Source organism: Loxodonta africana, chromosome 25, assembly GCF_030014295.1.
Source record: "Loxodonta africana isolate mLoxAfr1 chromosome 25, mLoxAfr1.hap2, whole genome shotgun sequence".
In the NCBI taxonomy this organism is placed as follows: Eukaryota; Metazoa; Chordata; class Mammalia; order Proboscidea; family Elephantidae; genus Loxodonta; species Loxodonta africana.
The window spans coordinates 7,323,947-7,349,526 of record NC_087366.1 but is presented as its reverse complement, the minus strand read 5'-3'; the positions used below and the strand labels follow the sequence as shown (position 1 = coordinate 7,349,526).

The window sequence follows — 25,580 nt, the reverse complement described above, 5'->3', positions numbered from 1 at the left end:
TCTCTTCTGCTGACTGTGGACTTGAGCAAATTACTTAATAGTACTTACTTTTTGAGTTGTTACAACAATGATACTAGATAAATTACTTACACAGCTTATTGTAGTGTCTGACATAGTGCACACTAATAATTAGTTTTTCTTAAAACTCATTTTAAGTTGTAGCTGTAGAGGATAACACAGGTTCTTCCATGGGACATGTGAATATTGTAGATATCAAAGTCATAGGCCAAGTTGATAATTTCAGAGAATTCCTTATATATAGCCACACACAGTATCCCAGTGTTTGAGATGTTGATAAAAATGTCTGAATACCCGGACAGATCTTGTAAGCTCAAAGTATCCGGGCTGCTTATGGAGGACTCTGCCCTGAAAGATGGCGGATTTTATGGAGAGGGAAAAAAAAATTAACTTCGTAATGAAAAGCTGTAGTATAGAGATTTTAGAGTATTTTAATTTTGGAGGGTATTTGCTCTTAAATGTAACTTTTAAATATGATTTTGATCTTTTTCTACAGAAAATGGGGATTCCAGCCAAATTAATTGTTTGTGGAATGACTTCAAATGGTTTTACCATTGCAGATCCAGATGATCGAGGCATGTTGGATATGTGTGGCTTTGATACTGGAGCTCTGGATGTAATTCGAAATTTCACATTAGATGTGATTTAAGCAGCAGCGTGATCTCAGAGGTCCATTGCCATCAGTGGATCTAGCTAAAAAATACACAGCTACTTGCCAGCTAATCTTAGTCCAGTGAAAGATGATACAGTATGTGCGTGATGGAAAGTTAGTTTACAAAAAAAAAGGATGAAGAAGAAAAAATAATAAGATGAACCCAAAGTTCTTTCTGTCTACTAAACTACCCACCAACTAGCTCTTGGGAAATAGCATCCGAACATACTTTAGCTTCCTCTAAGAGAGAGGACTTCTTGTTGATAGGCACTGTAAAATAGTCGAATAGTAGAATGGTTATTTCTTTGGGGAATAAGGATATTTGTACTTAAAAGAGGTGAGAGCCAAAAAAAAATTCAAGTAGTTCCATATCATAACATTCTTAACAGCTTATTTGAGAAGTTTTCTTAAGTGTTTTCATTGGGAAAGGACAACTTTGATAACTTCCAAATACTCTGAAATGCACTAGACCATGTTACTGTGATGGAATATGAAAATCATCTGTAAACTTTTATACTAAAGGGGGAAAATGCTGACATTTGATTAAATTATGAATGAGTTTTTACCAGGTCTTTTCAGAGTCTTCTAAGATCACATAAATAACAACATATTCAATGAAAAAGATATTTTATTTCTGATGAGAAGAGACTAACGTTTGTGCCAAGGAAGCCTATTTGTTTAATTGCCACGAGTGAGAGGTGTGACTTGACAGTTCCTCTGAATTACAGCAACACAGACAACATGTACTCATGCTTTCTTTTGTTCATAATCTTAAAACATAAAATGTTTCAAGCATTTAACTCTCCCATCCATAATGTTAAAATTATAACAATTAAAATTTCAATTATAACCAGATTAGATTTTTACTTCTAAAAAAAATTTTTTTTTAGCCAATTATAAATTGGTTTTAGATCTTTTTTAATTGTAAAAATGTCAGTGGCCTCCTGTCTTTTTGTCTAGTAGTCATTTTGTGGCAAACATTTTTTTAAACAGTTTAAAACATGACACTAGATTTATTGTTGTGGTAAAAATATATATGATCCAGCATTTGCCAGGTCACCATTTTTCACATGTACAGTTGTGTGACACTGATTACATTAGCAGACATTCTTTTTTGATAGTGGAAAAAAATAATAAAGCAAGCTAGGTCCTTCAGGTTTGAAAGGCAGTATTTAGTAGTATATTACCACCAAGCAGTCTTTTAAGAAATTATTTCTCTTTTCAGTTTGTGTAAACTAAGCTTACTTTTCGTTACACTAAAGTACATTATTTACTTGAGCGAGTACCTCTTCCTCGCAGGGAGGTTTAATATTAAAGCAACCCGTTGAAATGACAAAATCTTCGCTTGTAGTTTTGTCATCGTCGTCGAAGGTAGCTTACACGTAAAACCTCGATTTGTATTCATTGTCCTTTAAATATTGAGGATTTACTGTGGGATTTATAAAGCCCTTCTTAACCGTTATGTGAAAAGTCAAACTAATAAGTGTAAATTACAGCCTTTTACGTGTTTGGGGCTTACAGGTTTTATGATTTGGGGAGGAAGGGGGCTTTGGTACTGTTAGAGTTGTATATTCTCCTCTGTTTCATGGGAAATTGGGCTCCAGGAGTGATAAGAAAATACTCCTTTTCAAATTCTTAGTTGACATGTTAATATGTAGCCATTCCTTCAGGGGAACTGATAGCAATTTTTAAGTGTTGTGACTTACCTGGGATTTTTTTTTTTTTTTTTTTGGTCAGCAAAGCTAATAATGGGAAAAAATGCATTGCTTTAGACCACTATTATGTGGTGGATTTGAAAACATTGTTTTTAACCCTCTGTCAAGCATTGAATTTAACATGTTAGCTACTTTTGATACATTAAAATGTTTTTCTGATTAAATTTAAAGTGTAAATTCTAATCGAATTGTGTTATAGCTCTTGAATTCAAGTAAATCCAAGGTTTTCTTCAAATAAATGGAGTATAGTATAAGTTTATTTCCTTCAGTTATATGACTATTTCTATAGTACTTTTTGGAGTCCTTGTGGCACAGCGACCCTTTGGCTGCTAACCAAAAGGTCGGCAGTTCCAGTCCACCAGCAGCTTCTTAGAAACCTTATGGGGCAGTTCTACTCTGTCCTATAGGGTTGCTATGACTTGGAATCAACTCGACAGCAACAGGTTTTTATAGTACTTTTAGTCAGATATATCTAGGAGCTAATAATAAATCCACCAGAGAAGGATTAGATGTGACCTTTCTGAAGTATTTAGGTAAGTCTAATTAATTGGATTAGGGTTATAATTTAAGAAAAAAATAACGGAAACCAACACAGAAAGTAACATTATTTTCAAATCATGAAATTTACAGCTGGAAAACTTAGAAATTTATCAGCTAACTTTTAATTTTTGGTTAAAGCTCTAAGGTCCAAAAGAGATCATGGCTTTGGAGCACTAGACTTAGAAATTCTAAGTCTCACGAATCCCTTGCCAGTATTCATTTCCCCACAACACGGGAAGACTTTGGCTTAGAAGAGTAAGAGATAAAATGGGATCATTCAAGACTTTTATTTAAATATTAGGAAACAATGTATATACACAGTTAGGAATAGAGAAACAAGGAGATGTGAAGAGGTATACTTGTGTAATTCATAGTAGTCCTCAAGCACAATTAATGTTGGTTGAATAACCTGTGTTGATACATAGCATAATCCTGTAGAAAAAAATTAAGAACTTTACCTCATTATAAATAAAATGTACTCAAGTGGTAAACAGGTTTTATTTTCTAAGTTACTTTTAGGATTTCTGTCACATTAATATTTGGGAAAATGTTTTTAAAAACAATATTGAGAAAAATTAACTTTTTTCCTGGCTACTATGTAAATATTTTCAGGATATAGTTGTCTAACTAATGAAACAAAAACTAATGAGCCCACCCCGCCTCATTAGTTGAAATTCCTTAGAAATTCCCCTTATTAATACTGTTGTATATTATTCAGTTATAGTAACTTATCAGGTTATTAGTGAGGCAAGATGCTAGTGAATTAAATTTAGTGTTACCTCTCTTGAACTTCTCTTGCTTTAATTTAAATGTGACTGTAGACAACTAGTTTAACTTCTCTGATTTCACTATTTTTAAAAAGTAACATCTGATCAATGACTTAATATTTTTTTAAAGTTGAAACTGGAGGGAGGGCTCGCAATACTAGTTAGAACTTTTTTTTACTGAAAACACTCTTGTTAATAGAACGTGTTTTGAAAGATAAATATTTTAGAAAAATAGCTCAATAAGCCTTCTTAATTTTAACCACTCCAGTGCAGAGTAGAAAATTTTTCACAATGAAAGTGAGTACTAACAAGTTACTATTCTCAAAAAACAGAAAAAGAACTATATTCCAATTCTTGAAGAGACCTAGAGAAACACTCATATTCTAAATGAGGAGATGCTATTAACATTTACTTAATCTTTTAAAATAACAAGAAAATCTCCAAATGATCAAATACAACTGTATCAGGCTTTTTTTTCCCCTTCGTTTTCTGAAATTTTGTTTTTAAAAAAAACACAAAATTCGTTTGGAAACATAACTAGAACTCCTGAATAAATTTTAGGTCCTGACAATTAGGTGGAAAATATCTTTAAAAGCACAATAAAGCTACATCTGAACGATAATTAAAAGCTAAGTCACTGTAACCTTTTTTTGGACTTATTTTAATTTGGCAAAAGGATATTACAGCAACAAATCCAAATATCTTGGTGACTCCCTTAAAATGGGTAAAATGAAAAATTCTAGTCCTCATATACCACAGGTATGGTGTGATTTGATAATATCCTTCTAGAAAAATGTCATATAGCCTCAATATAAACACGCACAAGGAAGAATTAGAAGAAGAAGATAGGTTAAGCTATGAAATTAGTTGTATTTACTATATTTTTTTTATTTAGCATTTATTACATGCTCCCTAATCTCGTTTGTTGGGAAGATTGCTTTTATACCTCTCTTTTCCTTTCTTTTGACATTTTTTGTATATTTCTTTTTCTAATCCTGTTGCATCTGGGTAGTAAAAATTAGGTTTGGGATGTTAATTTGCAGATTGCTGTTTGTTCCACATAGATTTAAAGTTGTATTTTTTTTTTTTAATTAATAATGGGCAGGTCTTTAGGAAAAACAATTGACTTGATATATTCTCTCCCCAAATTAAAGTTACATTATGTACTTTTTGTATTAGATATTTGCAGAAATTTTGTGGCCTTTTGAGTAAGGTCAGTTATTCACCCTTTGTTTGCAATTATAAATGTACTTACCTGTATTTGAGAAGTGCTCTCCTATGTAAGCACTCTTAGAAAAATAGCATGTCTCAATGCTCATCCCATAATTTTAAAGACTACTGTCAACATCTTTGGTCTACTAAATAGTTCACTGAGCTTCTGTGTATACGGTGTGTAGGATTAAGAGTCTTGTAAATAACTTGTATTGACATTCAACATTTTTTTTTAAACTGGTCAGCTTTTTCCTTTTTTGAAAAATTAGTTACTTAAAAAGTTAATTCTATAGTAATATTTTTCATGTAGAAAACTCATATATAGCTAAGCATACTGTCTGAATAAAATTAAACATTTTCTAAACCCCCAAAATGCCAAATTATATTGGAAAGAGGTAAAGAAACAAACTAGAGGAGTTACACTGCAAAATTCTATTACTGAGATTAATGTGATTATTTTCAATGAGAATATACAAAAGCTGTTTCTGATCCTTTAAGAGATTTTTTCCCTTCTATTTGATAGCATTACCATGCATATTAATTTTATAAACAAATGATACTTGATTTTTAATTTGAAAACATATTTAAATTTCTACACTTTTAGAAGTTATCACAGTCTGTGCTTGGACAAAATAAATAGTAAATCAGCTACATTTCTCCTGGTTTCACTTAATGAACACCTGAATTGTAAGGGTAGTGAATGAGGTTAAAGTCTTTGTTTTAAATATCGCATTACCACAGATAATGGATGGAATATTAATACTGACATTCTATTGAAACTTATGTTTAAGTTACTTGTTAGGCTTTATTTGCAAATGTAAACTTCCAGAATCCATACATGGCCAAATTACGATATATGAAATTATCTACAAAATCAGGTGGGATTAGGGAGAGTATTGTAAACTAGTTCTAAACTGCCCATTTGCTTTATTAAAAACAGGCTTTGATGTCCAAAATTGACCACTTGACGAATATTTACATTATACAGAACAATGTTTACATAGATTGTATAGAATAAAATTTAAGTGTGCAAGAGCCTTAAAGTGAAAAAAAATGAACCTCTGACTGCCTTAAAATAGCACTCCAGCACAGGCATTCTAGTTACTTTCCATGGGGTCTGTTTGTTAAGTAATGCCTTAATAGTGTTTCTGAAGTACAGAACTCAAATGGTCTTTCAGAACTTTTAGAATATAATGAATGGAAGTTAAACAATTAAGTTAAAATCTGACTGTACATGAGCAGTTTAAGCACCCATTGACAAGCTAATCTGTGCATACCAATACGCTATACATACGTGATTGTTAACATTAGTAATATTTTTGGTAGTTTGTTTTATTTTGTATAATAAATTATCCAAGAAGCTGGACTTTATAACATGACCTCCAAGGACCAAGTTGCATATTTAACACTACAAATGAAAAATACAGTTGTACAGTTACAAAAATGATTAATTTTATAATGGAGTTTTTCAAGACAAAAGGCAAATATTTTGTCTCAATCCTATAAACAAATCTATTCAAAGAAGGGAACATAGTAGTAAAACATTGGGACGACTGCAATAAAAAGCATCCTGGCCAAGATTTGTTTAATTATGGTCACATTTTTACATTCACTTTGCCTTTCAAAGCAGGAATATTTTATAAACCTAAAAGAGAAATTGTCAGGCTGGTGCTTAAAGGTATATAAAGTTTGATTTATAACAAGTTTATTTTATTTCAGAGGACCCTGAAAAGATAGGGGAGGGGATTCTGTCTGTTGATAAAGTGATGCTTTGTCAAGTCTTCCAAGTTTTTTCTGTATATAACACACCTAAAAATGTAATTTTGCTGTTTTCTGATAGGAAATGGGTGAATATACTAATGTATTAAATTTATTTCAAGATAAAAGTTTTCACTGGTACTGTGGAACCCTGACTTTCTCTCCTTGCCAGCCTTGCAAAATACCACACTGAATAAATCATTTTGGACATGGAGTGCAGGTGGGCACAATATGAACTGTTTCTGATCATCTGTATTGATACTGTAGAAATTCATAGGTGTACAAAATAAACTATGCATATCAAGTATCTGTCTATTTCTTTCAGGAAGTATGAATGTTAAGGTTACAGCATACCTTATGAAATCAAAAGCCCTTAGGTAATTAACCTGTTGGAATATTTGAAGATGAAGTGAAAGCTTAACTAACATCCATTTAATGCCTCTAATTGTATACCAGTATAAGTATTTAAAATACATGTTGTTGGGGATTAGTTTCCAATGGAATTCAATTATAGGATCAGGAAAATTGAAATGAAATGCAAATTCTTAAAGAGAGGTTTGAAACAGGATTCTTTTGTGAAAAGATTAATCTACTCAGAGTTGCCTTTGGGAAAAGCCATCATTTTAACACTAAAAAATGGCAACTATGGAAATAAATGATTCAGGCCCAAATCATAGGAATTTCTTTTCTCTCTGAATTGCCAAAAAACTTACCTGAAAAATTGTGAAATCTGACCTGTGGATAATGCAAAAAGGGTGAGAGCAAGTTACATCAGGATATACCCACCAAAACCTTTGATTTTTCAGTTTTCTATTTAAAGATAGGGTCAAAAATTGCAATGAGATAGGAAGACAACAAAGTATACATTTCTTCATAGATGAAGAAAACTAGATTTTAAACATTTTAACCAAATATCTCAAAATCTGCCCAAAGAAGTTGCTCAGATGTTTTTTATGAGGTATTTTTGTGTAATATCTAATGATAAAATGAACAGTGGCTTTTTAATATTAATGGACTCCAGCAAACAGTTCTTTCATTTCATATCTTAAAACGGAAATACCGTGGGGGATAAAAAAGAATGGCCACCGGACTTTGTAGCTTATGATTCTTGAAGTAAAGCAGAGCTGCTGGAACAACTCATACTTCCTAGTTTTGCTTTATATTATACTTTGACCCAGCTCTAAGTATGGGAAAAAAAAGCCCTAGTGGCACAGTGGTTAAGCACTTGACTGTTAACCAAAAGGTCAGCAGTTTGAACCCACCAGCCACTCTTCAGGAGAATGATGTGGCAATTGGCTTGCAGCTTCCATAAAGATTACTGGCTTGGAAACTCTATGGGGCAGTTCTACTCAGTCTTACAGGGTTGCTATGAGTCAGAATCCAGTCAAAGTCTAGGCTAGGCTAGGCAAGGTATGGGGAAGTAGAAAAAAAATCGACATCGGAGGCAACATTAAAACCCAGCTGCTCACTCCTCCCCCATCCCCAAATCTTGGCTAGGTACCTATGGACTATGCGAAACCCTGATAGATCCACAAGAAAACCACATTTCAGAGCAAGTGTGGTTACTAACCATCACAAACTGAGTATATACTCTATGCATGATTTACATATATTACCTCCACTCCTCAGAACCTAAAATTAGATGGTATCCACATTTTATAAGTAACCTGAAGTCCCAAGAGATTAAGCCATCTACTTTTCACAGCTAGTATCTATTAATTTGAACATTTATCTGTCTTGTTATAAAAACCCATTGCCATCGAGTCAATTCTGACTCACAGTGACCCTATAGGACAGAGTAGAACTGCCCCAGAGTTCCCAAGGAGCACCTGGTGGATTTGAACTGCTGACCTTTAGGTTAGTAGCCATAGCACAAAACTACTATACCACCAGGGTTTCCTGTCTTGCTATAGTTGCTGAAAATACCAGGTACTGTTCCAGCCCACACCCATTACTGTTAATTTATAATTATTCTCTTCCAGTACGTGAATGAAAAAATCAAAAGGGATAAATGAACCCAAGATTTAAATGCATATACACTGAGCCATTGGGAGTGGTGCTATGTGGATGGTGTAATTATGGATAATTTTACTTTTTGGTTGTTGTTATTGTATACACATATGTATCTGTTTTTATCTCCAAAATTACTATTTTCACTCTCTCCACAAATCTCCAACAGTTTTCCCCATTCATCACTAAAATGATGACGTTACCCCATATTTAAAATATATAAACAACCAGAGGGGAACTTCCTTGTCTTCTCGCCTTCAAATTTTCCAATGTAGCTTTCTGCCTTTACTCCTATCATGATGGATAAAATGACTGTTTATCCAGAGGCCCTCCCCTCCACTTGGGCTCTGAAGTCAGTCCCCTCTCCTGCTCCCACAACTGGGTCTGATGCACCTGATGTGCTTAATATCTGTTGGATGAATTAACTTCTCTGTCCTCAAAACCCTAGTGGCATAGCGGTTAATTGCTACAGCTGTCAACCAAAAGGTCGGCAGTTTGGATCCACCAGGCATTCCTTGGAAACCCTATGGGACAGTTCTCTGTCCTATAGGGTCACTATGAGTTAGAATCCACTCGACAGCAGTGGGTTTGGTTTTTGATTCTGTACAAGCAGTTTTATTAATCCTTTTTAAGGAACCAATTCTTGGATACGTCAATGGTCTCTCTGTTTCCTAATTCATTAAATTCTGCTCTTTGTTTTCTGCTTTGGATTTCTTGTTCTTTTTCTAGTTTCTTCAATTTTGTTGAAATTTTCTATGTTCTGCATTCTTTGGATTTTTTCTTTTTCTTAGCTTCTTAAAATTCGATGAGATTTGTCAGAGGCAAATGGACAAATATTGTATAAGACCACTATTATAAGATCTTGAGAAATAGTATAAACTGAGAAGAACACATACTTTTGTGGTTACGGGGAGGAGGGAGGGAGGGAGAGGGTTTTTTTTACTGATTAATTAGCTGAAAAGAACTGCTTTAGGTGAAGGGAAGGACAACACTCAATACATGGAAGGTCAGCTCAACTGGACTGGACTGGACCAAAAGCAAAGAAGTTTCCAGGATAAACTTCAAAGGTCAGCGGAGCACGGGCGGGGGTTTGGGAACCATGGTTTAAGGGGACTTATAAGGCAATTGGCAAAATAATTCTATTATGAAAACATTCTGCATCCCACTTTGAAATGTGGCGTCTGGGGTCTTAAAAGCTAACAAGCGGCCACCTAAGATGCATCAGTTGGTCTCAACTCACCTGGAGCAAAGGAGAATGAAGAACACCAAGGTCACACGACAACTAAGAGCCCAAGAGACAGAAAGGGCCACATGAACCAGAGACCTACATTATCCTGAGAACAGAAGAACTAGTTGGTGCCCGGCCACAATCGATAACTGCCCTCACAGGGAGCACAATAGAGAACCCCTGAGGGAGCAGGAGATAAGTGGGAGGCAGACCCCAAATTCTCATAAAAAGACCATACTTAATGGTCTGGATGTGACTAGAGGAATCCTGGCGGTCATGGTACCCAAACCTTCTATTGGCACAGGACGGGAACCATCCCTGAAGACAATTCATCAGACATGAAAGGGACTGGACAGTGGGTAGGAGAGAGATGCTGATGAAGAGTGAGCTAATAATATCAGGTGGACACTTGAGACTGTGTTGGCATCTCCTGTCTGGAGGGGGGATGGGAGGATAGAGAGAGTTGGAGGCTGCCGAAGTTTTCACGAAAGGAGAGACTGGAAGGGCTGACTCATTAGGGGGAGAGCAAGTGGGGTAAGGAGTAAGATGTATATTAACTTATATGTGACAGACTGACTTGATTTGTAAACGTTCACTTGAAGCTCAATAAAAGTTAATAAAAAAAATTGATGAGATTTGCTATATGGCATTGAGTATAATCAATTTTCATAAAGGTTTAGTATGTGCTTGAAATAATGCATATTTTCTCCAAATCTTGGGTGTAGTATTCTATATATGATCATTACATCAAACTTATTAATACTTAAATCTTCTATAGGTTTACTAATATTTTTTGTCCATCAATTACTGAGATGTTAAAATCTGCCACTATAATGATGTCTCTGTCGTTTGTCCCTTGTAGTTCTGTCCATTTTTGTTTTATATATTTTGAAACGTTACTAGTTAATACAAGCTTAAAATCATTATGCCTTTCTCCATCTAAGAAATATCTATTGCTCCCATCCCATTCGGAGCAAAGGAGAATGAAGAAAACCAAAGACACAAGGAAAATACCAGGCCAAAGGACTAGTGGACCACATGAACCACAGCCTCCACCAGCCTGAGTCCAGAACTAGATGGCGCATGACTACCACCACCAACCACTCTGAAAGGCATCACAATGGTGGGTCCAGGACAAAAAAAAAAAAAAAACCCCATTGCCATCGAGTCAATTCTGACTTAGAGCGACCCTATAGGACAGAGTAGAATTGCCCCATAGAGTTTCCAAGGAGCACGTGGTGGATTCAAACTGCTGAACTTTTCATTAGCAGCCGTAGTTCTTAACCACTATGCCACCAGGGTTTCCATGTCCAGGACAGAGCCAGGGAAAAATGCAGAATGAACTTCAAATTCACAAAAAAAGACCATACTTCCTGGTACAACAGAGACTAGAACCCCCAACACCTGCTCGCCCAGAACTGACACCATTCCCAAAGTCTACCTTTCAGCCAAAGATTAGACAGGCCTATAAAACAAACAATAACACACGTAAGGAATGTGTCTCATATATTCAGTCAAGTATATGAGACCAAGTGAGCAACACCTGCCCAAAAGCAAAGACGAGAAGGCAGGAAGGGACAGGAAAACTGGACGAATGGACAAGGGGAACCCGGAGTAGAAAGGGGAAGAGTGCTGACACATTGCAGGGATTGCAACCAGTGTCACAAAACAACTTGTGTATAAATTTTTGAATGAGAAACTAATTTGCATTGTAAACTTTCACCCAAAGTAAAATAAAATTTAAAAAATAATAAAATCATTATACCTTTCTGCTGAACTTTATTCTTACTATTCAATCTAGAAATGCTTATTAAAGTATGCTTTCTTATACTATAACTAATCAGGTTTCTTTCAGTTGTTTTTTGTCTGACATCTTTTTCTATTCTTTCACTTTCAACCATTCTGTGTTCTTCTGTTTTAAAAATGTTTCAGGCGTGTCTCTTGTAAACACATATTTTGCTGAATTTTTTAAAAATCAAACCTGTAAAATACTTTTCATAGTCAATTTATATTTTTTGTAACTACTAATATACTTGTATTTCTGCCAACCATTTGTTTTCTCCTTATCACCTTCGTGACTGAGTGATATTTTCCCCCTCATTTTTCTCCCCTGCCTTTTCTTCTAGTCTTTTATTGGTTACCTTAGAAACTCAACACAATCTGAAAATAATAGTTTTACCCTCCTCTTGGACTGGCACAGTGTTTAAGAGCTCGACGGAGTTCAAATCCACAAGCCACTCCCTGGAAGCCCTATGGGGCATTGTGAGTTGAAATCACCTTAATGGCAATGGGTTTGGTTTTGGTTTGGTCTTAAACTTGAGGTGAACAGAAAATGTCAAAGGCAGCTTGAGAAGACAAAGTGAAGTATTATAAAGACACGTGCAAAAAATGGGAATTCCAGGACACTTTTAATTGTGCTCATGTGGAACCTATACCCAGACCAAGAGGCAGTTGTTTAAACAGAACAAGGGGATACAGCGTGGTTTAAAATCAGGAAAGGTGTGCATCAGGGTTAGATCATTTCACCATACTTATTCAATCTGTGCTGAGCAAAGAATCTGAGAAGCTGGACTGTATGAAGAAGAACGTGGCATCAGGATTTGGAGGAAGACTCATTAACAACTGCAATATGCAGATGACACAACCTCGCTTGCTGAGAGCAAAGAGGACTTGAAGCACTTACTGATGAGGATCAAAAACTACAGCCTTCAGTATGGATTGCACTTCAACATAAAGAAAACAAAAATCCTTACAACTGGATCAATAAATTACATCATGATAAATGGACCAAAGATCGAAGTTGTCAAGGATTTCATTTTACTTGGATCCACAATTCACATCCATGGCAGCAGCAGTTAAGAAATCAAAAGACATATTGCATTGGACAAATCTGCTTCAAAAAACTTCTTTAAAATGTTAAAAAATAAAGATATTTCTTTGAGGACTAAGGTGCACCTGACCAAAGCCATGGTATTTTCAATCGCCTCATGTCCATGCGAACCTGGACAATGAATAAGGAAGCTCCAAGAAGAACTGATGCCTTTGAATTACGGTTTTGGTGATGAATAATGAATACACCATGGATCTCCAGAAGAAGAAACAAATCTGTCTTGGAAGAAGTACAGCCAGAATGCTCCTCAGAAGTGAGGATGGCGAGATTTCATGTCACAAACTTTGAGCTTCTTATCAGGAGGGACCAGTCCCTGGAGAAGGTCATCATGCCTCATAGAGGATCAACGAAAAGGGGGAAGACATCAGAGGAGTTTTCTTCTTTATTAAATAAAGCCATAAGTGATAACTAGGTATATTACCTTCTCTGGAATTTTTGAGCTTTGATAAGATTTCTCTCCTTAACGTTTCATTATGTCAAGGTCTAAGCATAGTCAAGAATCAACTGCTCATTCCCCACCCTCCTACCAATCTAGGAAGAGTTCATAAAAAGATGTTTTTTTGCAGTCAACACAACTTGGTCAGTGCTTCTACACCTTGAGGACCTTTGATACCTAATATGATTGGCAGTGATGACATACAATTACAATTTTGCTTTTCTCATACATTTTCTAACAGATTATACAACAGCATGCATGTAGAATTTTTCATAACATAATGTAGAATAAAAGGACTAAAACCCAAAAAACCAAACCCAGTGCCGTCGAGTCGATTCCAACTCATAGCGACCCTATAGGACAGAGTAGAACTGCCCCACAGAGTTTCCAAGGAGCGCCTGGTGGATTCAAACTGCCGACTCTTTGGTTAGCAGCCATAGGACCTAACCACTACGCCATCAGGGTTTCCAAAAAGGACTAAAGAGCATCACACTCTCTGTTCCATACCATTGTTATAACTTAAATAAATTACCACATGGGAATAAAATCATCTAAATTCTTGCTTTAACAAGGTCTAACGACAGTTTAACAAGGCTATGAAGGAAGCATCATTGTTGGCAAATGGCCATGAAAGCCACTGTCTGACTTCCTCAGGACTGTCTCAGATTCCCTGGTCCATCTTGACGAGAAAGTAGCAGCACTCACTATATCTTAAAATCCATTTTCCTACCATTTCTGAGGAAGAGATTTCTCTTTTCTGCATCTGATGATCTTCCTATGTGACTCTGTGGGATCAATTAGGAAAATGCTTTGTAAAGTAGGCATTTAAAAAATTATTGCTAATAAGAAGCTGGAGATATGACTTGATTACTAGAGTACATAAAATATTTTCTTTATTCTGAAATAAGACTTCCTAGAGTTACCCTATCTTCAGTTTATCTGAAATAAAACCAGTCAGAGAACTGCAGAATCAAATAAACTTATGTCAAAAATCACTTTAGGGAATTTCAAGTCAACCCTCTCATCTAATACCTGAATCACTTATGAAACATTTCCAACAGTTTTTCAATACATTCTGGAAGTGAGAATTCTTCACACCTCATAACATAACTCAAGTACATTTCTGAACTATTTCAAAAGTTCATCCTCAAATCCCAAAGAGTCCACAAGAAAACTTCTGGAGCTAACAGAGGAATTTAGCAAAGTTTCAGGAGATAAGGTCAACAAATAAAAATCAGTTGGGTTTCTATACACCAGCAGTGAGAAATCTAAAAGGGAAATCTGGGAAACCATTCCATGTACAATAGCATCTAAGAGAATAAAATACCTAGAAATAAATCTAAACAGGAACATGAAGGACTTAAAAATGAAAACTCTAAAACACTGCTGAAAAAGATTAAAGAAGCCTTAAATAAATGAAAAGATGTTCCACGATCATGGATTGGAGGACTCAGTATTTTTAAGATGTCAATATTACCCAAAGCAACCTATAAATTTAACACAATCCTGATCAAAATTCCAATAGCCTTCTTTACAGAAATAGAAAAACTAATCATCAACTTTATATGGAATGACAACAGGTCCTGTATAGATAAAGCAATAATAAAAAGAACAAAGTAGGCGGATTCACACTTTCTGATTTTAAAATATACTATACAGCTACAGTCAACCCTCCTTATCCATGGGTTCCATATCCATGGATTCAAACAATTACAGGTAGAAAACATTAGGAAAAAAAATGTGTTATTGCTGACATGTACTATATAACTAGGCCTAGGATGGCTACATCTGTACTGAACATGTAGACTTTTTTTTTTCTTGTCATTATTTCCTAAACAATACAGTATAGCAACTGTTTACAAAGCCTTTACATTGTACTAGGTATTATAAGTAATCTAGAGATGATTTAAAGTATATAGGAAGATGTGCATAGGTTATATGCAAATATTACACCATTTCATATAAGGGACTTGAACATTTGTGGATTTTGGTATCTGTGGGAGGTCCTGGAACTAATCCCGGGCAGATATCAAGGGACAGCTGTACAGTAATCAGACAGCCTCGTACTGATATAACACAGACACATAGACCAATGGAATAGAACTGAGAGTCCATAAATAAGTGCATAAATAAACCCACACATCTATGGTCAGCTGATTTTTAACAAGGGTGCTAAGTGCATTCAATGGGGAATGAAGAGTCTCTTCAACCTATGGTGCCCGGAAATTTGGATTTCCACATGCAGAAAAATAAAACAGGGTCCATAACCCATACCACACATAAAAACGAATTCATTAAGGACCTAAATGTACAAACTGAAGAAAAAGCAGGGGCAACACTGTCAGGCCTAGCTTTTAACAATGGATATTATCTACCATAATGACAAAAGCACAAACAGTAAAAGACAAAATAAATGGGACTTCATAAAAATAAAAAACTTTTGTTCACGCAAAGACTTTACCTACTGACTGGGAGAATACGTTTGGAAACCATATATCCGACAAGAATCTAATAACCAAAATATATATATAAAACTTGGACAACTTAACGACAAAAAGACAATCTAATCATAAAACTGGCAAAGGGCTTGAATAGACATTTCACCAAAGAGGACATTCAAATGGCCACCAAACACATGAAAACATACTCAGTGTCATTAACCATCAGAGAGATGCAAATCAAAATCCCAATGAGATACCATTTCACTCCCACTAGGGCGGCTAGATTAAAAACTAACAGAAAATAAACAAATGTCGGCAAGGATATGGGAAAACTGGAACCTTTACCCATTGCTGGTGGGAATGCAAAATCGTACAGCCGTTATGGAAAACACTGTGGTGGTTCCTCAAAAAACTGAAAACAGAACTACCATAAACCAAAACAACCAGTCGCCATCAAGTCAATTCCAACTCATAGCGACCCTATAGGACAGAGTAGAATTGCCCCACAGAATTTCCAAGGAGTGCCTGGTGGATTCAAACTGCTGACCTTTTGGTTAGCAGCAGCAGCTCTTAACCACTACGTCCCCAGGGTTTCCAGGACTACCGCAGGACTTAGCAATTCTGCTGCTAGGTATATACCCAAAAAGATTTGAAAGTAGAGACTCGTGAAAACAGACATCTGTATACCAGTGCTCAATGCAGCACTATTCACAATAGCCAAATAGTGGAAACAACCTAAATACCCATCAACAGATGAATGGATAAACAAAACTTGGTATATACATACAATGGAATACTCAGCCAGTAAGAGAAATGAAGTCTTGATACATGCTATAATGTAGATGGAGCTGGAAGACATATGCTGAGTGAAATAAGTCAATCACAAAATGCTAAATGACCTCACATAAAAAGACAAGAAAAGGCAAATGCATAGAGAATAGAGTTTATTAGTAGATATCGGGGGTGAGAGGGAGGGGGAAAGGAGGGTTAGCCATGATGGAAATATGACATTGATTAGGGCAGGGCTGCACAGCCGATTACTATAATTGCTGTCCATAAGTTGTACACCTGTAAAAAGCTGAAGTGGCAAAAGTTGTGTGATAGATAAATTAACAACAATGACCAAAAAAAAAAAAAGAGTAGCTGCTGATGCTTGTCATGTACAATCAAACACCTCACGGGATATGGTTTCTTAGTTTAGAGGTTTAGGGTCATGGTTTCATGGGCCATCCCAGTTAACTGGCCTAATAACTTCTTTAATGCTTCTGTTCTGTCTCCTAGTTCAACATGTAGTGCCTGGGATCTTAAAAGTTTGTAAGTGGCCATTCAAGGCACAATTGGTCTCTATTCACCTGCAGCGAGAGGAAGAAGGAAAGTCAGGAACAGAAGGAGGATATGGAATGTGTGGCTAATTGCTCCATGGCTAACTGTCTCCTTTGCTATGAGACCAGAACTCATGGTGCCCAGCTACCATTACTGAACATTCTGATCACATTCTATAGAAGAATCCTGATCAAAAGAGGGAAAATGCAGCACAAAGATTAAAATTCTCACGGACTCCAGAATTCCTGGAGCCATGAAGGTTGGATGAGCCCCTGAAACTATTGCCCTGAGATTATCTTTAAACCTTAAACCAAAAATATTCCCTGAAGTCTTCTTAAAACTAAAAATAGTTTAGCTTGACTAGTAAAAAATGTCTGCCTTGAGCATTATGTTCTTTTAAGACTATCTACATGGGATCAAATTGACAACAGCCACTTGAAAAATTAAATAGGAACCTTAAACCAAAAAACCAAATCCATTGCCATCGAGTCAATTCCAACTCATAGCGACCCTACAGGACAGAGTAGAACTACCCCATAGCGTTTCCAAGGAGTGCCTGATGGATTTGAACTGCTGACCTTTTGGTTAGCAGCTGTAGCACTTAACCACTATGTCACCAAGGTTTCCAACAGGCACCTTCGGGGGTAATAAATTTATGTTAATGTGGTAGGAACAAATGAGAAAAGAAGGGTGAGAGTGGTTGCACAACTTGAAGAATGTAATCAATGTCCCTAAATTGTACACGCAGAAACTGCTGAACTGGTGTGTGTTTTGCTGTCTATATTCTCAACGACAAAATGAATAAAACTATAAAAAAAAAAAAAAAAGAATTTTACTGACAATTTTAATCACTTCTGTCTCAGCAGAGCGAAATTTCTCCAAATTGAAAACAATAACTTAAAAAACAATATTCAAGGGAGGTATTCTAGTTTGGCCTTACTATCAACAGAGGACAATTATGTCAAAATATTGATTATAACAACATAATTAGTGATTTTGCTGAAATGAAAGCAAGAAACATTACTTTATGGATAAATGTATAATAATATGTACAAATAATATAATGTATAATAATAATAAAGTTCATCCTTATATGATGCTGAAATCTGCCTCCTTTTAATTTTTGTCCAGAGGTACAGTTCTGCTCCGTGGAACTAAGACATTAAATGAATAATTTGGTTTCTTTAGATAAATTTCATTCTCTTCTACAAATTTAATATACTTCCATTACTCGGGACATAGAAAATATGAAGGCCTGTCAATATGCCACAAGGTATTCCTACCTAGTTTAGGTATACTACAGGAAGCAAAGAATTCCAAATGGTCATCTACCACCTAGCTCTCGGTTGTAAGATTCATATATATAATTCCTAGTAATACAAATTTTCTACTTCACTTTTGTTTTCATTCTTAAATACCATCTCTTTTGCTCAAGAACTGGCAAATAGGACAATAAGGTTTCTATAGGAATTTATTGTTCATTATTTTCTACATCTGAGTCTTTTGTGAAGATAATTCATATATTTAACACATCTTCAAACATTTAAAAAGCATCATCAGGCATTATCACTTTAAAGAACTGATATTTTACTAGCAAAGGTATGTGTACCTACATCACTAAAATTCTTTCCTCTTACTTTTTTTTACATAACATTGATGAACTAGCGGAAGCAATTTCCCTTCTTTGTGAAGCCTATGAGTGTCAGTTGCACCTCCAATAAAAGTTCCGTTGACAAATATTCTTGGAACCTGTTGGATAAACAGCGATAGATTAGGTCTCACCCTAGCGTCAGAGATAAAACGCCATTTCATACAATAATAATAGACGCTCACAGACTGGGGATTTTTATGAGCTGGGCACCACGCTGAGCTCTTTCACAAATTATCTCTGTAAATCTTTACAACCTTTGAGGTAGGTAACAGTTGTGGCCCTATTTGGAGGAAACAGGCACAAGAGCTTGCCCAAGTTCACACTGATAATAAATGGCAGAGCTGGGGTTCAGACGCAGGACAACCCGACTCTAAAACACCTGCGCCTAATCACCATTCTACTTAATGTTGTTGCTGTTGTTAGCTGCCATCGAGTTGATTCTGCTCATGGCGACTCCGTGTCTACAAAGAACTGCTTATAGGGTTTTCAAGGCTATGACCTTTTGGCCTGTCTTCCAAGGTCCCTCTAGGTGAGTTCAAGCTGCCAACCTTTTGGCTAGTAGTCGAGGGTGTAACCATCTGCACCACCCAGGGACCCCTATGCTATATAATAAACCAAACAAAAAAAAAAAATCAAAACCTTGCTGTCAAATCAATTCCAACTCCTACAGAACAGAGTAGAACTGCCCCACAGGGTTCCCAAAGCCATAAATATTCATGAAAGCAAACTGCCACATCTTTCTCCCATGCAGCGGCTGGTGGGTTTGAACCGGTTTGAACCGCTGACCTTAGAGTTAGCAGTGAAATACTTTAACCACTGCACTACCAGGGTTCCTTATGCTATATAATAGGTAAAATATTCTCTAATTAATTATCACATTTACGCAGTTCTTTCTCACATTTGCTTTACTAAGGGGGAAGAGCACACCATAAACTTCTTCCTTGCACATATAAACGAGAAGGAAAACAGCAACATTAAATATGTTTCTGATTATGCATATTATAGAAAAATCTACCAGAAAAGCTAAAAATACGGAGCACTAAAGCACTCTTATTAGTACAGTAACTGAAGACTAACCCTGGTCTATACTTTTCAAGTAAAGGAAGAAAGAATACTTTCACCTTGAAAAAAGTTCCAAGAAGACCTTAAAGAATCAGAGACAAGTGTTCATGACAACACCCTTACCTCACTCCTCCCAGCCAAAGCACACAGACACATGTGCACGCGTGCACACACACACAAAGTGAGAATAACATTAAAATAAATTAACTCTGCTGTTTCCTATTCTAAGGATCTGCTTCCCAGATCTGATGCTTCTTTATAAATATAAACTCCTCTGAGAATGTCCAGCTCACTCTTCCCAACACGAGGGTCTACATTCTGGATGATCCACATTCACCTATTTCAGGAGAACAGTACTAAAGAGGATATACTCACAGTTCTTTCACCAGTCATTTTGAAAAGGGCATCCTGAAATTGGTTTCCATATTCAAGCATGTCCAGTTCCACTACTTTATAGTTAATGTTTATGTCATGAAAAAGCTTTTTTGCCATCGTACAGTAAGAACAAGATGTTTTTGAGAAAATCACCACACAATTATCTGAAATTGTTTCCTGAAACAACAGAACAAAATAATCACTTTAAATCTCGGCATTTCCTTTTGAAAAGAAATATTATGATTTTTAGTGGGAATTGTATGGGCTTGAAAGTCTGATGATTCAGGGCTCAAACTCAAGTCTATCACCTGTATTTCTCATCATCAAATATAACTGAGGATAATATTAGTCACAAGAGAATCTTATATGACTTGTAGCCTGCAGAGGAAAAAAAACACATACAAAAGACTTAACCGAGTATTGCAGTGAAAGAGAAAAAACAAGGGAACACAGTAGTGCATGGTGTCCCTGAAGGATCGTTTATAGATTATCTACTGCATGCTAAGGAGCTCTGGTGGCACAGTGGTTAAAGCTCTCAGCTGCTAACTGAAAGATCAGCAGTTTGAACCCAGCAGCTGCTCTGAGGGAGAAAGATGTGGCAATCTGCTTCCGTAAAGATTACAGCCTTGGAAACCCTATGCGGCAGTTCTACTCTGTCCTATAGGGTCATTATAAGTCAGAATCAACTTGAAAGCCATGGGTTTGGTTTTCTGGTTTATTGCACGCTAGGTCCCTGGGAAGTACAAATGGTTTGCACTCATCTGCTAACCTAAAGGTTGGTGGTTCAATCTCACCCAGTGGTGGCTGGTGATCTGCTTCCACAAAGATTACAGCCAAGGAAACCCTATGAAGCAGTTCTGCTCTGTAACACACGGGGTCACCGTGAGTCGGGGTAAACTCAACGCGAGAGGGTTTGGTTTTTGGTTTACTCCATGTTAGGTTCTATGTTAGGGGAAAAGGCTGTTAAATAGCTGCCCAGGCCAGAATCAGATAGTATTTCTGGTTAAATGCAGTTTGCCTGGTGTCAACTGGGGACCTGAGGTTAGGTATGCTGAAAAGGGGCAGCCAATCTCACACATCTGACTTAGAGGGAGTGAAGGCTCCATGAAGAGTACCCAAAACCAAAACCAAACCCAGTGCCATTCAGTCGATTCCGACTCATAGAGACCCTATAAGACAGAGTAGAACTGCCCCCACGGAGTTTCCAAGGAGCACCGGGCAGATTCGAACTGCCGTCCCTTTGGTTAGCAGCAGTAGCATTTAACCACTACGCCACCAGGGTTTCCCCATTAAGAGTAAAGCATATAAATTTTGATAACCAAAACGATCTAGGGCTTCTCATATGAATCATTTTGGTAGCAGATCTTAAAAATATGTATTAATTTAGTAATTCATTTGCTGAACTATGAAGATGCCAAGTTTGGATACTGAGTGAGCATATGAATTGTCTAAGACAATACTTTTCCCACAGGTGAAAATTTTTTCCTCGTCTTCCATATCACTCACTTGGATCTGGTTCATAGGAGCAACTGCTGACTTCCCCCAAGACGATGATATGTTACTTCCCATCCTAAAAGGAGTTAAAAAGGGCAGGGCAGTTTAGTAATCAGTAAAGATACTATCATGAGCACCCTTTGAAGAAAGTTACTAGGTTTTGCATATAAGTGCAAATATATACCCAAACATATTAAATATAAAAGTTTTACTTGTTATCAGTGCAAAATATGTGTTTACAAAGTATCTGTTTACTAAAACAAAAAGAGCCTGTGGGCTTATCTAACTAGCTTCCCAACGATCTTCGTTATTTGATAAAAACACATTCGTTGTGTTTAAAGCCTAACACACTCTTATTCATGACCACTGAATTGCAAATGGCGCCCTGGTGGCACAGTGGTCAAGAGCTACGAAAATTTTTTCCTAGTCGCCCACATCACTCAATTGGATCTATAAATTTCAAATATTATGTCCTCTATTGACTGGTCATATGACCTGACCTTTGGTTTAAAAACATAGTCTCCATATTCTTATTAAAACATGCCAAAACTCCATGAACACTCTGTGAAGCATGAAGCTTACAAAGACTCCAATTTTAAGGAAACTAAGGTATCCATAGGGTTGCTATGAGTCAGAATCAACTCAACGGCAATGGGTTTTTTTTTTTTTTTTAAGGTATCTAAAGGGAGCCTGGGTGGTACAAGCAGTTTACAATCAGCCGTTAACCCAAGGTTGGTGGTTTAAACCCACCCTGTGGCTCCACTGAAGAAAAGGCCTTGTGATCTGCTTCTGTAAAGATTTACAGCCAAGACAATAAAATGGAGCTCTGCTCTGTAACACAGAGGGTCCTGTAAGTCAGGGGCTGACTCAAGGCATCTAACAAGAACAGCAATGTATCTGAATCACAGTGGTTCATAGCTCTAAACTTCCCAACCTATAAAATGGGAACAAGAATCATTTTGACCTCAATGAGTTCTGTGAGGATTAAATGAGTTGATATACAGAAAGGAGAACAGTGTCTGACACACAGTAAATGTAGACTAATGTTTGACATTATTATTTACTGATTACAAGGATCGTCATTACCTCAGTATTTATTACACAAAGCCCAGCTGCTGGGAGCTGGAGTATACATTGTAACAGGAAAATATCCACTAAAAAAGTGATCCCTTTAAAGTCGTCAAATCTCTCTGCTTACCTCTAGAACCTTTCCCCATCCATCTCATCTTTTTCAGTCAGCCAGGCCCCAATACATTGTTGGAATAACATCCAACACAATGATACAAACTAACCACAGTGTAAAATTGCAAATCTTGTAAAATAATTTAGATGCTTCAAAAGAATTACTCAAATATCTAAGGATAAAGTCGGATTAAGAAGTGAAGCTTCAAATATTCAAAAAAATATTCTTAATAATTACGTTGCAAAAGTCAAATTTTCATATAAAATTTTCTCCAACACTTAATTCATCTACTGTTAGTGTATTTAAAATTTAGATGTTGTTAAATGTTGTTAAATATAAGATAAATGGCTTTGTGTGTTTACTTTTTTTTCCCCCCCATATAGCATAAAAGTTTAGTCCTGTTTTAAACAAGTCCATTCTAAATGGCCTGTTCCAGTACATGTTATCCTTGGATGACGAGCATCTGCGCTACATAGTGCTGTGTGAAAACTTAGAATACAGAAGCTGTAACAATGGTCACCTTTAGGAATAACAGAGGAGTTAGAAAGGTAGATGGGAACTGAAACCAACTGAACATTGTAACATTTCTTCCATCTCCAACTCCCCAATGTTTACAATCTTTATTATCCCTTATTTCCCAAGAGATTAGCAAGGAAGCCCTTAAAACAAAAAAGGCCTGTGCTTATCTCAGGAAGAGGTTAGGAGCAGGAAAGGAAGGAAACTGCAGCCAACTTGGGAAGAGAGTGGAGGGTGTAGCTTTAAGAGAAAAGCACATTGAGTTTCTGGAGCCAAAGGTTTGGAAGGACAGGAGGTTAGACAGGAGGTTAGATAGGAGGTGCTTGCCTGGACTTAACAAAGGGCCTCGGTGAGATCAATCAGCAATCCATTTGGTGTCCTTTTCATCTCAAGTCTGGCATTTAACTGTCATTTCCAAACCATCTATTCCAGCATTTATTATTGAAACAAGATTTTCAGCAGAACTTTCGGGTAGTAAAAAGTGGTGGGAGTGCATTTTGAAATATCACCGCCTTTCTTTTCAAGGAAAAGACAGGAAGTTTTAGGAAGGCACCCTACCCTTCTGCTTCAATCTGTAGTTAAGCTTCATAAACGTTTATCACCTAGTAAGGAAAGGGGCATCCATGAAGGAAGTAAGAGCACACAATAAACATTTTACTTCAACATGGATGGACCAGACGCGAGTTATTCTACATTTATGCAGCTCTTACTATGTGTTAGGTAGTAGGCAGACACAGTGCTATATAACCCAGGGACACAGATTAAAAAAAAACACAACGGGGCCTAAAGAAGCTGTCAAGTCCAGTAGTTACACCAAGTGATTAGTGCGGCCTTCATTTTTTTTTTTTTTTTCAAGCGGAGTCTCTAGCTTGGACTGTAACGTTAATCAAGAGTTTCCAGTTCAAACAAAGAGGAAAAGACACCCAGACAGAGGGATGCAAGCGCAGCAGAGATGGGCGCCAGGCCAGTCTCAGCAGCCAAGGGGAAAGCACCGTCCTCGGCCTAGCCAGAGGCGCCATCAACATGAATAACTTGGCCACAGTTCCTAGGATAAAAGATTTGGCCATTTAGGAAAGAGAGTCACCTTCACATCCTGCACTAGGGTTGCCAGACAGAAAAAGTAAAAATACAGGACACCCGACTAAACATTTCAGAGGAACAGCGAATAATCCCTTAGCCCAAGTGCCCCATGCAATATTTGGGACATATTTGGACTAAACAGTTATTGACTGTTTATCTGAAATTCTAATTTAACTGGGAGTTCGGTGTTTTATCTGGCAACCCACAGTGGGGTCCAAGAGAACCGCGCGGGAATCCAGGACCCTGAAGCCTACACCACCCCGTGGGCACCCTCCCCAGTGCCGGCAGCAGCCATTCTCCCCGCCCTCCAGGACCTCCCCGGACCGCCGCCCTCCGAGGGCCTCCGCACGGGAGGGCCAGGACCACCCGGCGCCGGCGGATGGGCGCCCCGCTCACCGCGCCCCGACACCCGCCAGGCCTCCGAGCCTCGACTGGCCGAGCCGGCGCAGCGCCCCGTACCCGGACGCCGCAGCTCCCGCCGTGCCGCGGGGCCCCCCAGCCGAGCTGCTCCCGCTCCTGGCCAGCCGCGTCCCCACCGCGAGCGCGCGACGCAAGGACATGGCCGGAGCGCGGGGCAGCCGCGGGCGGAGAAGCCGAGGCCGGAGAAGCCGAGGTCCGAGAAGCCGCGGCCGAAGAAGCCGCGGCCCGAGAAGCCGAGGTCCGAGAACCCGAGGCCGGAGAAGCCGAGGCCCCGCCTCTGCGGCCTGCCCCGCCCCGCGCGCCCGGATGGCCCCGCCCCGCGCGCCCGGATGGCCCCGCCCCGCGCGCCCGGATGGCCCCGCCCCGCGCGCCCGGATGGCCCCGCCCCGCGCGCCCGGATGGCCCCGCCCCGCGCGCCCGGATGGCCCCGCCCCGCGCGCCCGGATGGCCCCGCCCCGCCGGGCTGCCCGCGCGGCCAAGGGTCTCATCTGCGCAGCCGCGTACCGTCTGCCCACCAGGTAGCCCCGACGTTGGGCAGGGCGCAGCACCGAGTCGGGCTCTAGCCTCCGACTTGTCAACAAAAGTCAGTGCTTTGGACGGCTCATCTCCGGGTTTCCAGAGCTCATCCAAGTCCCGTACACGTTTCCTTTAGGGCCAGGGAAGCTCACAGGACTCTTGGAACCAGTTCGCGGGGATTGTGGCCAACATTCTAGAGAAACGGAAAAGAAAAATAATGACCGCCTGAAACAGGATCAAAGTGCCCGGCAATGCTTACATGTATATGAAGCGTCTTCACAGCTTCCTGTCAG

The 25,580-nt window shown here is 38.1% G+C and overlaps 2 protein-coding genes across 14 annotated transcripts in view; one reads left to right on the top strand and one right to left on the bottom strand.

Moving 5' to 3' along the window:
• RO60 (Ro60, Y RNA binding protein) overlaps positions 1-17,825 on the top strand; it is a 45,923-nt gene extending 28,098 nt beyond the window's left edge. For all 3 annotated transcript variants that reach the window (XM_023549167.2, XM_010590933.3, XM_064276488.1), the window contains exon 9: positions 515-17,825. In XM_023549167.2, coding sequence (XP_023404935.1) covers positions 515-667 — 153 coding nt within the window. In that variant the 3' untranslated portion in view covers positions 668-17,825. The remainder of the gene's footprint in view (positions 1-514) is intronic.
• On the bottom strand, positions 3,247-25,580 carry GLRX2 (glutaredoxin 2). 11 transcript variants are annotated; one of them, XM_064276494.1, is made up of 6 exons: positions 24,748-24,766; positions 21,585-21,648; positions 20,079-20,255; positions 18,628-18,739; positions 7,376-7,397; positions 3,247-3,357 (listed from the first exon to the last, which is right to left on the bottom strand). In XM_064276494.1, the coding sequence occupies exons 2-6, from the start codon at positions 21,645-21,647 to the stop codon at positions 3,306-3,308; spliced, it is 426 nt and encodes a 141-aa protein (XP_064132564.1). In that variant the 5' UTR covers position 21,648; positions 24,748-24,766; the 3' UTR covers positions 3,247-3,305. The 11 variants fall into 11 exon arrangements, with proteins under 11 accessions (XP_064132564.1, XP_064132566.1, XP_023404934.2 ...); XM_023549166.2 differs by lacking the exons at positions 3,247-3,357; positions 7,376-7,397; positions 24,748-24,766 and adding exons at positions 13,012-13,122; positions 13,957-14,011; positions 25,276-25,580; XM_064276493.1 differs by lacking the exons at positions 3,247-3,357; positions 7,376-7,397; positions 24,748-24,766 and adding exons at positions 13,012-13,122; positions 13,957-14,011; positions 24,811-24,965.

Coding starts and splice junctions, on each gene's coding strand:
- GLRX2 (XM_064276493.1), bottom strand. CDS start 24,911: ATGTCCTTGCGTCGCGCGCTCGCGGTGGGGACGCGGCTGGCCAGGAGC. Junction 21,649..24,810: donor GCGGGAGCTGCGGCGTCCGG/GTACGGGGCGCT, acceptor AACTCCTTTTAG/GATGGGAAGTAACATATCAT. Junction 14,012..18,627: donor TCAATGTTATGTAAAAAAAA/GTAAGAGGAAAG, acceptor TTGATCCCACAG/AGTCACATAGGAAGATCATC.